The following is a 15,657-nucleotide window of genomic DNA, read 5'->3' on the forward strand; positions in this document are numbered from 1 at the left end:
TCACATTGTATCAGTAGAGCAGATATTTCGGTACAGTGTAGCAGTCCCAGGTCTGGCAGGGATGACACGAGGTTACATTGTATCAGTAGAGCAGATATTTCGGTACAGTGTAGCAGTCCCAGGCCTGGCAGGGATGACACGAGGTTACATTGTAGCCAGCAGGGCTGTGGGTGAATGGAGGCGCCTCCTGGAGAGAGAGAGAGAGCTCCGAGGAAGGAATGTGACAGTCAGGAGGCAGCAGAGAGCTGTGAATGGAGGAGAGGGGAGAGGCTCCAGGGCCACATTCCTCCCTCCTCCTCCTCCTCTCTCCTCCCCCCTTCTCCCCAGCTATTCACCATTTTACACTCCTCTCTTCCCAGCCTGGAACATCGCTGCCGAATCCTGGGTGACCCATTAATAAAGAAGGAAGAAAGAGACAGAGAGAGACAGAAAGAGACAGCCAGACAGCAGGAGACCTCCTCTACCCCTGCAAAAAGTGGCCGGCCGTGCATCAGCAGGAGCGACCGAGATCTGGGCGCGACTGAAGACTGGGCGATCTAGATCTGTGCAAGGAGATCGGAGCAGAGGACGAGCTCAGCCCAGCAGGGCCCGGCTAGAGAGCAGGCAGGGGCCCCCAGGATCCGTGGCCGGCAGAGGGAGACACTTGCAGGAGGAGGAGAAGGAGTTGGGTGAAGGACAGGAGTGACTTACAGTACAAGGCAAGAAGCTGGAAGGGAGAAGAAAACAGATCAATACCTAGGAAGACATCTCAAGACAGGGAGATGGATGAGCAAGGAAGGCTGCTCCAGACCAGGGGGGTGGGCATCCCAGGGCACCCTATCCATGGGGGACCCCAGACCCTCACCCCCCACCCCATGCATGACACCCCAGCAGACAATGGGGAGCCCAGGAAGCAGGACATTGGTGATATATTACAACAGATCATGACTATCACTGACCAGAGCCTGGATGAGGCCCAAGCAAAGTGAGTGCAAGGAGGGGAGGGGGTGGTGGGTGATGGGGGAGAGGCCTGTGTGTGTGTACATAGCATCCAGTATTGTGTGCTCACCTATACAGTCTGCTATTAACCCTAGAAAGCCCTCCTGCCACCTATTATCAGCTTATTACATGACACAAAGGCCTCTTATTACCCTTGTAAAGGTCTCATTGCATTGCCTGGTAAATGCTCCTCTGGATTACTGGGCTTTTACTATGTTTATTCTCCCTCCAAACTTGCTGACGGCCTCCGCTTCCCCTAGGAAAGTGTTAAAAGTTTGCAAAGCCCAGCCAAGAAGAAGAGCCACACAGTCACATCACATCCCTCCTTATAATTGTATCAATTAGCCTTGTAAATGAATCCATACAAGTCCCCAAGGAAAGCCCAAGAAGCAGATTACTATTATATTCAGTTAGCAAAGTGGAAGAATCTGCAGGGTCGTCTGGTCCCAAAAATGAGGGAAATGTCCGCTGACAGATTCTTACATTATTTATTTAAAGTTTTTAAAGATATTTTATTTTCTGTATCTAATATTTTTATCTATATTTTTTTTCGTATAATCTTTGCTCATAGTTCGCCTCTACCTGTACTCTCTAGGGCTTATACACTGAGTAGTGGAACATATGTTCATTTCTAGTTCTGCTTAGTTCTAGTTATATCCCATAATAATAAAACAACCATAATAAGTGTAAAAAGATAAAACCGCACTGATAAATCTCTCTGTATAGGAGTATATTGGATGTCACTATACAGCACGTGGCCTGTGTTGTCCAGGATGTTTTCATTACTGTTCTGGGTTATTGGTGCTATAGGATGATACAAATAATAGTCCCGTAATATTATTTTACTATCACTGTCATTAATAACTATTATCACAGTCTAAACTGAATGCATGGACATTTTACATTTTCTACAAAACATCTTATTTTTCCCTAATGTTTATATTTTTATTACTTATTAATAATGGATTTTTAATTATTATTATTTGTATATTATTATTAGTCTTAGTAGTATTATATCATATATCAGGGGTGTAACCTTATGCCCCTGTGTCCCCACTGACCATGTGCTATCTGTAATACTGGTGTCTTATATTGTAGAGAAGCCTTTGGGCCCCCTCGAGGCTTCAGGGCCCAGTAGGAATTGCCCTGTTGTTATTTTTAGTAGTAGTATATATTATTTATTTATTATATATATATATTCCTATATTATTATTATTATTTATCTAATATAAAAGCAAAGAAAAATATACATTTTTATATTATTATTATTATTGTTTATTATTTGATGCATTTTCCTATATTATTATTATTTGTATTTTTCTATTATATTTATCTTTATATATTTTATATTATTATTATATTTATTTCTGTATATATTTTTTATATAATATTATTCTTTTTATTTTCTATTATATTTATCTTTATATATTTTTATATAACATTATTATTTGTATATTTCTTTTATATTTTTATATATTTTATATATTATATTTCTATATATATTTTATTTATTATTATTATTATTATTATTTGTATTTTTATATTATATTTCTATATATTTTATTATTATTATTATTTTTATTATTTGTATTTTTCTGTTATATTTTTTATATATTTTATATAATATTATTTGTATTTTTATATTATATTTTTTTTCTATATATTTTATATATTATTATTCTGTTATATTTTTATATATTTTATATAATATTATTATTTGTATTTTTATATTATTATATCTTTTTCTATTATATCATTTTTTTTAGTTTTCTTACTATTTTATTAATTTAAATGATATTTTTTTACTACTTACATTTTCTATCCGCTAGGCCTGATGCCTGAAATATCCCAATGTCACTAAATAGCGCTAAATTAGTATAAAACGCTGTTTCTAAGTGAATTTCTCTCCCTATTGCAACTGATAGAAAAATAAAAAGTGGGTTTTAGGTGTAAAATTGTGCTGTAACCCTTTCCTGCCCATGACAATGGTCCTTTGTGTGTCCCTTTAAATGGCAGTAATAATACAGCCCAAGGCTTGACCTCTAACCTTCCTCTAGCGCTGGGCTTGGGCCGAGTATTCGCTTGCATCATTATTGACATTTAATTCACCCTATAAAAGGCCTCCTGATGACATCGCTGCTAATCCCATAAAGCCGTGTTGTTGTAAGAGCCCGGGCAGACCGCAGGGTTCCATTCCTCGTGGAGCCGGGAGATTCGTGTACCCTATAAACCTCCAAATTTGCGCTGATCCTCCTAGCGCGTCTCTGGAAGCGCCAGTGGTTTGCTATTTATAGCGGATTGCATGTCATATATTTTAATATCATTTATTGCGATCTCTTAGTGAGCATGTGGAGTGCTAAGGATTTATGGGATCTCCTGAGATGTGGGGATTTATCATGCTTGTGTAATGTTTAGGAAGAGTTTTTATGTATACGGTAGCTGGGGGAGGGGAGTAGGGGTATATAAGGGTGTCTCGTGCCTCGGGGTATTATGGGTAGGCAACTAGGGCCTATGTACAGATATGGGGCTAGTGGGGTGCTTCGGAGGTGGCCACTTCAGTTTGGTGTCATTGTTCATGGCTAGGGGTGCACACTCACCAGGAGGAGCCTTATGGGGCCTATAGGATGCCTCCTCCTGGTATGAGGGGACCAGTACCCTAAAAGACATATTATAGGTTGGGGGCTGGTGCAGATTTTGCATTGGGGCCCGGGAACTTCATGTTGCACCTCCGGCTACGCGGTGATCGTGGCCACAACACTCATAGTGATAGTGAAACGGTGAAGGTGCGATTCAGTCCAGCAATGGGAGTTGTGGTGAGGTCACCAGGTCCATCAGCCCCCGACTTGTCTATTGTAGTATATACTTATATTCTCCATAAAATAACCATTCTGGAGCATCATTCCCTAGGCCGTTCCTCTGTTATACCTCCTTGAAATTTAGGGAATTGACAACAGAACATCTATTTTTATGACCTTCCCTGTATTGAGGGCATAACGGACATGACAGTACTTAGTATATGTAAGTTTTACTATAATTTATTAATATTATTAGAATTTTTCTTGTGTGAATTTTTTTTGTCCTCTGAGGGGACTTGAACTTGTGATCTTCTGAACTGTATTGCATGACCACCATAGTGCACTGTATTATACCGCCTATGACATTCTGCCACGGCCTACTAGGAATATACAGAAGGCAGATCTGGGGGGTCTTCACTAACCCCCCTCCAAAGCTATTGACATGACACGGTCGCAGCATTTAAAGCGTTAAGCACCTAGGATCAGCGTTTTTCGGATCCCTGGCGTTAGGAGCAGGTTCCCGGCTGTGACTACATAGCCGACCATCTGTTTCACGCGGTGTGGGAGACCCCGCGCTATTCCGATGCAGCTGACGTAGAAAGTCTATACGGCGGTCACTAATGGGTTACAAGGTCTAAACGGAAAACTGCGCCGCTTTCATGTTATATTCTGCTCCTGTAAAGTGACATCTGCGCTGTGATGGGTTGATATGGGCAACGAAGACGGTTTGTGTGTGGACGTTTTCTTGACATGTCCTATTGTTGACCGTTTTCGCAGATCTTTCAATAGACTCAAGTCTGTAAGGGATCCGAGAAAACAGGTCCAAGGCGAATGGATGAGAAAAATGGACGCCGTTTATTTAGTTTCTCATAGCGGTTACTCTCCATAGTCTTGGCGTACCACAAGGAGTATGGAAGGGAAGCCATAGCACCCTCTCCTCTGTATACAGGCCTAATACACAGACTAGGCCACTCCATCTTTTAGGCCTAGTAAACATGGATCCCTACAAACCTCACTTGTGTATTACTAAGTGTGCACAGGGACATCCCTTAAGTCATCCAATAAACCCTAATTGTTTGCTTTGGCCTGTTCTCAGAGCGGCGCGATATTTGCATGCGCAAGTTCAAGACCCTCTGTGTACACATTAGGAGCCATTTCTGAAACCTGGCGCACAGGAAAAGCTACTATGAGAGCTAATGAGGGAGCGTGCACCATTGAAAGACTTCCTGTAGCCCTGGGGCGCGGGGAGGGGGCATCGCCCTATTGAAAAGGTCACTTTCTTGTACTTTGCTGCTAAGTAGTCGACTTTTTGTCAGCGTGTACACGTCTATATGTAGACCCATGAATAGTCTGCGCTGTTACGGCGCTGACGCGGAGGTAAATGGTATCGCCTAACGCAACATGAAGGCAATTAATGGAGGATAACGAATCACATGAATAATTAGTATACGTGTATTGTGTTAGGCACCGAGTCATTAATTATTTGCCTTCACGAGTCTTTGGCCACTAGGGGCACTGTTCCATTAGCGTCTATCTGGAAGCTCTCTTAGCCTTATTATCTTATGCTAATTAATGCAAATGATATGGACGCGCCATTCCCTGCCTAGGATAATGGTCACCCATATGCCAGAGGTTGTTGAAAACTTCCCAGTAGATTCTCCTTTAAACGGCCAGAAGGATCCCGGTATCTAAGTTTATTGACTCCATAAAGTGTAGTGTGATACTCATTAAAGGCCTATTTATAGCCGGCCGGGGTGAGAAGTCCCAGCAATATACAGTTACCATGTAGAATTCTGCAGTGTCATTAATAGAAAGTTTCTCTACGGGTGTTGGCATTTTGGTTGGCACCGCTCCTTGAAGTCAGTCGAGGGTTTAACACCATCTGCTTGGAGATTGTATGTTCTCCCTATAGGTGTCTATCCATAGTCCGAGTATATTCTTGATGATCGGATGGTCTCTGTGGCCGGTAAATGTCCGACAATCTATAGAGGATCAGTCGTGGCCTGACAACCTCATGTCATAAAGGGGAAGTCAGTAGAATCTGAATATTGTGGTTCCCGAGAGTGGATATAGGTGACTGTGGTTGAGTTTTATGAACCCTACATTATGATAGCGGACTCCCCCTTTACTGACCAACTGACCGTCACATGGGCATGGGGGTGTCGCAACTCTTCTGACAAGGCAGACGGGATTCTGGCGGTGGATTACTAGGCCCTTAATATTGAAAACACAATATTACGCGAGGTTCACACTAGCACTGGGGTTTCCATTCTTCGGTGTCCGTTTGGAGACCTGAAAAACCGAAACCCCATCTGATTAAAAAGTCGTTACCCGTGCACCCCATAGACTATAATGGGGTCTGCCCGGTTTCCCTATTCAAGCGGAATAAGGAACAGAATTCCTGAGTGGAGACTTGAGCACGTATGTGAACCCAGTCGAGTGTGCGTGTACATGAGAGGTTTGGGAGGAATAACATGAGTTCAGCCAACAGGTATCTAAAGTGTAAGGCTAAGGATCTGGTTCTGTTTTGTGCACTGTATGCCAGACCTTTATGGGGGGGGGTGTAGATTGTGAGCCCCATGTAGGGAAATATATATAGGGATCACAATGTACTTTTTTACCTATTAGTATGTCTTTGTACAATGGGAGGAAATCCAGGCAAACACAGGGGGAACATACAAACTCTTTGCAGTTGTTGTTCCTGGTGGGATTTGAACCCAGGACTCCAGCGTTGCAAGGCTGTAGTGCTAACCTCTGAGCCACAGTGTTGTCCCAGACCTATATGTTTGAGGCCTAAAGCTGCCTCTACACATTAGGCTATGTTCACATCACGTTTACAATGTATGCTTAGCTTGTACTAGAAAAGGTATATGTGCTAAGCAAGGCCATAGGGCTTCACTATCTTGTCTGGCCGATACGTCATAGTAATGTAGACAATATTATTCCATACAAACCTATTCAGTTACATGGGCTCTATGGGTGATAGATGTTATTATACAGCGTCAGTCAAGGCCCCCACTGGATGCCGGGCCTAGTTATCGAACATGGCGTGAATAGGCCTTAGATAGAAATTGACCAGTTTTGACTAGTCCAGTCTATGTCGGATTGAGGCTCCTTGGGTCCTCCAACAATCCTTAGGAAACAGACCATTGTACCCTTTGGGTCCTCCAACAATCCTTAGGAAACAGACCATTGTACCCTTTGGGTCCTCCAACAATCCTTAGGAAACAGACCATTGTACCCTTTGGATTCGGGTGTCTTGTGATGGACCACTAATGTATTAGGGCCAGGGTCCTCCTGGGGATCCTCCGGGTCCTGCCATTACTTTCGTGAATATTTTGCTTAGGAGACTTTTCCAACTTTGGCGATATTTCAAGTTTGTCAGACATGTTGGATTCTTGTCCTTGCCCTCCATGGTGTACTGTATAAAGGTTAGTGTAATATACATTATTCCTATAAGGTTATATACCGGCCATTGTTTGGTGTAACCAACAATACAATCTGACATAATTTGCTCATCTATATACCGACTGATCTCAGTATAACCTAAGGAACAGATGTCCATTGGCCTGAAGCAATCAGATTGTCACCATTGCCGCCACCATTGTGATGTCAATAGTCACCTATAGGTCACCCATCAGTTCTTATTGGATGCACACAAAATGTCCGCCTACGCTGGGAGCAGGAGATGGCTTTACTTTAATTTGCTTTTTTTTTTTTCTTACCCTGAGCCGGTCCATACAGGATTGATGTAATAGATCAAGAGTAGAATGAAAATGGGGATTATTGATCAGTACGAGATGGGATGAGCTTTCTGCACGGAGGAAACTGATGACAGAGCGGGATGATGCCGGCACCAATTCACTCAATGTAAAATCTGACGTGGGGGGAGTAATGAGGACGCCGGCTCCAGAATGATAACGGCGGGGGTAATGCACAGACCGAGCCCTATAAACATATGGCTGAGCCAACCGGTTCACAGGGTGAAGGGCTTTACTAAGTGAGACCACATTATAGTATTAATAATGGACACTAACATCTCTATTGTCTGCTGGGATCAGCGGCTTGGAGAGATCTTCCAAAGTATCGTAGACACGAAATTTCTGCCCCTTGTGCTCCTTTACAACTCCAGTGATGAGGAACATATACAGTGACTGATCCCTCCACCCAAGGTGGCCATACACATCGAGCTGAACCTGCAGTTGTGGTGTCGGGGGTCCCAAATTTTTTCGACAGCAGATGTCAGAGTAAAGAAGAATCAGGCAGGTGGATTTTAACATGTCCGATCATGGCCAGGTGAACTTTTCTCTCCACCGTTTGCGGTATAAGACTGGCGGACCCCATTATAGTCTATGTGGTCCATGGGTTACCACTTTTGAAGTGGACAGGCTTCTCTATCATTCGGGTCCCCATATGGAACTGAACAATGGAGAGCCGAATGCTAGTGTCAACCTAGTGTAAGGAGCTACCGTAAGAGATGTCTGACAGTGGGTAATTCCTTTCTCCCCATTGAGAGCACATGCACACTCGGCTGTGCCATTTTGTTTTGAAGTTAGTTATACTATTCCGTACAGAGGTATGCAGTAAGAAAAAGATAGGTATGTTTCTTGCCGTGGCCCACGTTGTAGGACACTTTTAGTCGTCGTATGTACATGACATTTTCTAATACTTTAGATCGCAGCAGGTTAAGGTCGGCCATACACTTTGGATTTGCAACGTTTTTACCCCAAAAATCTGCCGTAAATGAATATTACATCTCCCCCAGTCTCTGCAACTTGGCGGATGATTGACCAACGTAGGCCACATGCGGGCGATCGTGTCGATTCTGGTATTTACGGCCAATGGTTAGTCATGGCTTATCTGTTTACGATGTAATGTGTACGGCCTGCATGTTCTCAATAGCTAATCCCTTCGTGTGTATCCCCAGTCGTAGATGGTCCTGCAGAAATCGGAGGGTTCAACTGCTATATGGCTAGCCCATAGCAACTAACCAGAGCTCAGCTTTCATTTTCATTTTCAGAAGTGAAGGCCGATGGTTGGTTACTATTTGCAACAAAGATGGCCTCACTCTTCATTTTGATAATATGCCTAGTACAGGGCCTGCGGGGGAGCTTGGCATGACACAGGGATTCTCTCTTCGGTTACCCTCGGGCCCCGCACCAGGCCTGCTTTACTCTGAGCACTCCTTTAACCCTTTGTGAAGAAATGTGCTTTACCGCAGCCTATATGGAAAGTAGGGCCTCCCCCATCTCAAGGCCCTTTCCAAGGACGCTGACCTAATTATACGCCGCTACACGTTGTCCTAAATATACCTCTTTCCCATAGTACTTTGCTTATGGCAGCGCTTTTCAATCCTCGAGGTAGTCCTGACAACCAGGAGAACCATCAACAGCCGACATCATCGTTATATAGATACGGCAGATAATTATCTTTACAGCTGCCGGGTGGGTTTATTAGTCCGGGAGGGTCCCTGAATATGCAGCGCAGCGTATAATTTGTTATACCTATAGTATGGGGTCTGGTACGCTGGATATAGGGGGGCCGCGGGGTCACGGAGGAATGATGTTACTCTCAGGTTTTGGGACCTACTTACAATCGATTGGGTATGGGGGTCACACATTCCCACTTCTCCTGCTCAGGAACTGAAGGTCCGACATTGTAATTTTACCCGGCCTATAATACAGCTTAACCAGAGATACGCGCCATCGTAGAAATAAGCATTTAGTCATGTACAATAATGACCTCGGCCATAATCGCCTGGTGTAATAGATGAGGGATCACAGACATGTGACTGACTGATGACCACACGTATGTAGTGTCCCAATCTACAGGTCCATTTCCCATTGTTATGTCCGTAAATAATATCTGTATACAAGTCGCACCTGGTGATTACATATGGCGCCGCTTATCTCTCCATCAGCCGCAGAAAACTTTTTTGCAGTTCCTTCCCCTGTGTCAGTCACTGATTGACTAACATGTAGTGTCCCTTGTCTGATAAAAAGAGGTTCTTCAGCGGCTGCAGTTTATTTCATCCTCTATAATCTCTTGATACACACCTTGTATGCAGCAGGACAACTCAATACCCAACTCATATGCAGGACAACAATATAATACACACCCTGCGTGCAACAGGACAACATAATACACACCTCCTAAGCAGCAGGACACCATAATACACACCTCATGTGCAGCAGGACAATATATTACACACTTTATATGTGGCGTGACAACATAATATACACCTGGTATGCAGCACAACAACACAATTCACAACTTGTATGTAGCGGCACAACATAATTCGCACCCTGCATGCAGCAGGACAACAAAACACGCTTTGTATGCAGCAGCACAACATAATATACACCTCGTGTGCAGTACGACAACATACTACACACCTCGCGTGCAACAGAACCCGGAGGAAACCCATGCAAACATGGGGAGAACATACAAACTCCTTGTAGATGTTGTCCTTGGTCAGATGTGACGTTAGGACTTCAAGCACTGAGGCACCATGATGTAGGACATGATCATACAACACCCATCATATGCAGCAGGACAACAGGGTATACACCTCTGCTTAATCACAGCATTACAATTGACACCTTAGTTGCTGCAGAACCTCATAACACACACCTTAAAGCATTATTTATAATGTAAACCTCCAGCGCAGGAGGTTCTGCAGCAGCGTTGTGAACCAGAAGAAATAATCTCTTATACGGCTTTTACTCCTTTGACGCTTTTTTGTCTTTTCACTCTGTGCAGGAAACACGCCTTAAACTGCCATAGGATGAAGCCGGCGCTCTTCAGTGTACTGTGCGAGATAAAGGAGAAGACAGGTGAGATGTCATATATATATAGCCCTATATATTATATAGCCCTCCTTCACTTATTCTCAGATTAATAAGATTATTTATGGCGGTTATAGTGGATTCAGGCCTTTATCAAAAACCAATATGGCTACCAGGAAGTCCTTAAAGTGATCTCTGCAGCCGATCAAGGCGACACTGTCATTATTAAAAGAGATGTCGCTGGTCTTGATGGACTGGTCACCTGGAGCTTCCACCCACAAACACCCACTGGGGACCCAAACCTACAAAAAGCATCTGCACTGGATGTAGTGACATTGTTTAGTTTATTAATCAGAGAGTATTATTTGTGCACCGTATGGCGATATTGTCTGGGCGCTGTATAGCTGTTTTATATGGGCACTGTATGTGTGTATTATTTGAGCACTGTATGCCTGTATTATATGGGCACTGCATGTCTGTGTTATATGGGCACTGCATGTCTGTATTATATGGGCACTGCATGTCTGTATTATATGGGCACTGTATGCCTGTATTATATGGGCACTGCATGTCTGTGTTATATGGGCACTGCATGTCTGTATTATATGGGCACTGCATGTCTGTATTATATGGGCACTGTATGCCTGTATTATATGGGCACTGTATGCCTGTATTATTTGAGCACTGCATGTCTGTATTATATGGGCACTGTATGCCTGAATTATATGGGCACTGTATGTCTGTATTATTTCAGCATTGTATGCCTGTATTATATGGGCACTGTATGTCTGTATTATATGGACACTGTATGTCTGTATTATATGGGCACTGCATGTCTGTATTATATGGGCACTGCATGTCTGTATTATATGGGCACTGCATGTCTGTGTTATATGGGCACTGCATGTCTGTGTTATATGGGCACTGTATGCCTGTATTATACGGGCACTGCATGTCTGTATTATACGGGCGCTGTATGCCTGTATTATATGGGCACTGTATGCCTGTATTATATGGGCACTGCATGTCTGTGTTACATGGGCACTGTATGCCTGTATTATATGGGCACTGCATGTCTGTATTATATGGGCACTGCATGTCTGTATTATATGGGCACTGTATGCCTGTATTATTTGATCACTGCATGCCTGTATTATATGGGCACTGTATGCCTGAATTATATGGGCACTGTATGCCTGTATTATTTGAGCACTGTATGCTTGTATTATATGGGCACTGTATGTCTGTATTATTTCAGCATTGTATGCCTGTATTATATGGGCACTGTATGTCTGTATTATATGGACACTGTATGTCTGTATTATATGGGCACTGTATGTCTGTATTATATGGGCACTGCATGTCTGTATTATATGGGCACTGCATGTCTGTGTTATATGGGCACTGTATGCCTGTATTATACGGGCACTCCATGTCTGTATTATATGGGCACTGTATGCCTGTATTATATGGGCACTGTATGCCTGTATTATATGGGCACTGCATGTCTGTGTTATATGGGCACTGCATATCTGTGTTATATGGGCACTGCATATCTGTGTTATATGAGCACTGCATGTCTGTGTTATATGGGCACTGCATGTCTGTATTATATGGACACTGCATGTCTGTGTTATATGGGCACTGTATGCTTGTATTATATGGGCACTGTATGCCTGTATTATTTGATCACTGTATGCCTGTATTAAATGGGCACTGCATGTCTGTGTTATATGGGCACTGTATGCCTGTATTATACGGGCACTGCGTGTCTGTATTATATGGGCACTGTATGCCTGTATTTTGTGGTCACTGTATGCCTGTATTATGTGGGCACTGTATGCCTGTATTATATGGGCACTGCATGTCTGTATTATATGGGTACTGGATGCCTGTATTATATGGGCACTGCATGTCTGTGCTATATGGGCACTGCATGTCTGTATTATATGGGCAATGTATGCCTGTATTATATGGGCACTGCATGTCTGTGTTATATGGGCACTGCATGTCTGTGTTATATGGGCAATGTATGTCTGTATTATATGGGCACTGCATGTCTGTATTATATGGGTACTGGATGCCTGTATTATATGGGCACTGTATGTCTGTGTTATATGGGCACTGTATGTCTGTATTATATGGGCACTGTATGTCTGTATTATATGGGCACTGTATGCCTGTATTATATGGGCACTGGATGCCTGTATTATATGGGCACTGCATGTCTGTGCTATATGGGCACTGCATGTCTGTATTATATGGGCAATGTATGCCTGTATTATATGGGCACTGCATGTCTGTGTTATATGGGCACTGCATGTCTGTGCTATATGGGCACTGCATGTCTGTATTATATGGGCAATGTATGCCTGTATTATATGGGCACTGCATGTCTGTGTTATATGGGCACTGTATGCCTGTATTAAATGGGCACTGCATGTCTGTGTTATATGGGCACTGTATGTCTGTATTATATGGGCACTGCATGTCTGTGTTATATGGGCACTGTATGCCTGTATTATTTGATCACTGTATGCCTGTATTATATGGGCACTGTATGCCTGTATTATATGGGCACTGTATGTCTGTGTTATATGGGCACTGTATGTCTGTATTATATGGGCACTGCAAGTCTGTGTTATATGGGCACTGTATGTCTGAATTATATGGGCACTGCATGTCTGTATTATATGGGCACTGTATGCTTGTATTATTTGAGCATTGTATGCCTGTATTATATGGGCACTGCATGTCTGTGTTATATGGGCACTGTATGTCTGTATTATATGGGCACTGCATGTCTGTGTTATATGGGCACTGTATGCCTGTATTATTTGATCACTGTATGCCTGTATTATATGGGCACTGTATGCCTGTATTATATGGGCACTGCATGTCTGTGTTATATGGGCACTGTATGCCTGTATTATTTGATCACTGTATGCCTGTATTATATGGGCACTGTATGCCTGTATTATATGGGCACTGTATGTCTGTGTTATATGGGCACTTGATGCCTGTATTATATGGGCACTGCATGTCTGTGTTATATGGGCACTGTATGCCTGTATTATATGGGCACTGCATGTCTGTATTATATGGGCACTGTATGCCTGTATTATATGGGCACTGCATGTCTGTGTTATATGGGCACTGTATGTCTGTATTATATGGGCACTGCATGTCTGTATTATATGGGCACTGTATGTCTGTATTATATGGGCACTGCATGTCTGTATTATATGGGCACTGTATGCCTGTATTATATGGGCACTGCATGTCTGTATTATATGGGCACTGTATGCCTGTATTATACGGGCACTGCATGTCTGTATTATATGGGCACTGTATGTCTGTATTATTTGAGCACTGTATACCTGTATTATATGGGCACTGGATCCCTGTATTTATTTGGGCACTGCATAGTACCGTATACAATAGAATGGAATAGTAATAGCAGGTTGTTCCCAGGACACCATCCAACCTAACCCAGGTCAGTCCTGTATGGCCACCATTGCAGCCCTCTCCAGGTGGTGCATCCACAGAATGGCTGGAATGGAAGATTAGGGAACATAAGGTGGTAACTGTATCATGCAGGACTCTGGGAAAGCAGAATGACAGCCTCTGTGGAAGCTTATTAGACGAGCAGACTGGCCTATCTACTTATTTCCACAGACTTCAGTATTAGGAGGATTTTCCCCTTTGAAGCAGTCAGTGGTCGTACATTGTGGTTCTCTTACTCTGGGTATTTGCATTTTCCCAGCGGGGAGGCTTTCTTTGGCTACAAGCTCCATGACAGGCAGCGCGGGGTAGGGGTCTTGGGGTGCGAGCACGCTGCTCTCTGCCCTCTCCTCCTGGCTACTATGGCAACTGAGGTGACGGACCTGCCCCCTGTCATGTAGCGCCGAGCGCCGCGCCGTTTAGTGCCTTCAGAGCTGTAATAGAGACGGAGGATATCCTGACGAGACACGAGGTCTTAGGGTATCCACCATTCATTGTCTCCCAATAACCATCATGGCTGCCTGCCTATACGTGATGTATACTTCTACGCTGTACTAAGATGGTTATGCTATAAGGTCACCGTCAGCCTAATGTTCTTATAAATCTGTATATTATCTCAGTACGTAGACGCCGCTTATCTCCATCTTCCCCAACTATCCATTGATAGTACAAGGATACAATCCGATAATATATTTGTGTGATTGTGGCCTACTCCGCGTGCCTATGGGCAGCCCTAGCCTAAGTGTATAATAAATAATACATATATAGACGTGTCCCCGCTCAGCGTGTCGCCCCCACACTCTGTTATGAGCCGCACATGTTCGGTCCACAACTGTTTACATATGTACAAGAGGCCTCTGAGGGTGAACAGGGGGGCGGCTAGTAATTTGTATAACAATAGAGGATCATGGACTCCAGGTCTCCCCTCCTCCTCCTCCTCTCCTCCAGTTTAATGAGAGTCCCCCCCCCCCCCAACCCTCTACCCCCCCACTGAGAGGTTGGTAATGGAGCGGGGGAGGGCAAGAACAGATCAAATGTCTGACAGTGCGAACACATATAATCTTGTGCGGCCTCCATTTCCATCTCCCCTGGCTGCCTCCTCTGCTGCGTGCTCCTAGTCCCTTGCCACCATTGTCTGTGCTCCCCCCTCTCTCGTGTGCAGAGGTATAGAATATACTCATAAGACTATACATCTACGTATTCTATATATATGTATATATAACATTCTCCGGTGTCTCCCCATCAACTTATTTCCAGACTTTGCAAAACTATACAATAAATGTCGCTGGAACATTCAAGATACAGATATAGTCTGTGCTGTAGCACCTACATCTCTGCATAGCACCCTTCCCCCGGGCTAGGCCCCCCTACTTCCAGGGGCCCCTTAAACCTTGTGGCACAAACAGAGAGGCAACGATTTTAATGAAATGAACACACTAGGTAATCACTACTTAAAGGGATTCTCCACTTTGAATAATCCCTACTTGTTAATATATAATAATAAAGTGGCCCCCGGATAGGACCTGCAAAGACCAGCCTAATATCTGGGAAAATCTAGAAGCGTTGCATTTCCCTGCAGTGCCTCCCCAGGA

The 15,657-nt window shown here is 43.5% G+C and overlaps 1 protein-coding gene across 5 annotated transcripts in view; it reads left to right on the plus strand.

The window, feature by feature from the left end:
* Positions 1 to 292: 292 nt before the first annotated feature.
* PBX2 (PBX homeobox 2) overlaps positions 293 to 15,657 on the plus strand; it is a 28,629-nt gene continuing 13,264 nt past the window's right edge. For 3 of the 5 annotated variants that reach the window (XM_075259318.1, XM_075259323.1, XM_075259321.1), the window contains exons 1-2: positions 293 to 964; positions 10,536 to 10,609. In XM_075259318.1, coding sequence (XP_075115419.1) covers positions 762 to 964; positions 10,536 to 10,609 — 277 coding nt within the window. In that variant the 5' untranslated portion in view covers positions 293 to 761. Of the gene's footprint in view, positions 965 to 3,120; positions 3,997 to 5,468; positions 8,618 to 10,535; positions 10,610 to 15,657 lie in introns of those variants that run through there. The other 2 variants (XM_075259320.1, XM_075259319.1) reach the window with 2 other exon arrangements.

This window comes from Leptodactylus fuscus, chromosome 11, assembly GCF_031893055.1.
Source record: "Leptodactylus fuscus isolate aLepFus1 chromosome 11, aLepFus1.hap2, whole genome shotgun sequence".
Classification (NCBI taxonomy): Eukaryota; Metazoa; Chordata; class Amphibia; order Anura; family Leptodactylidae; genus Leptodactylus; species Leptodactylus fuscus.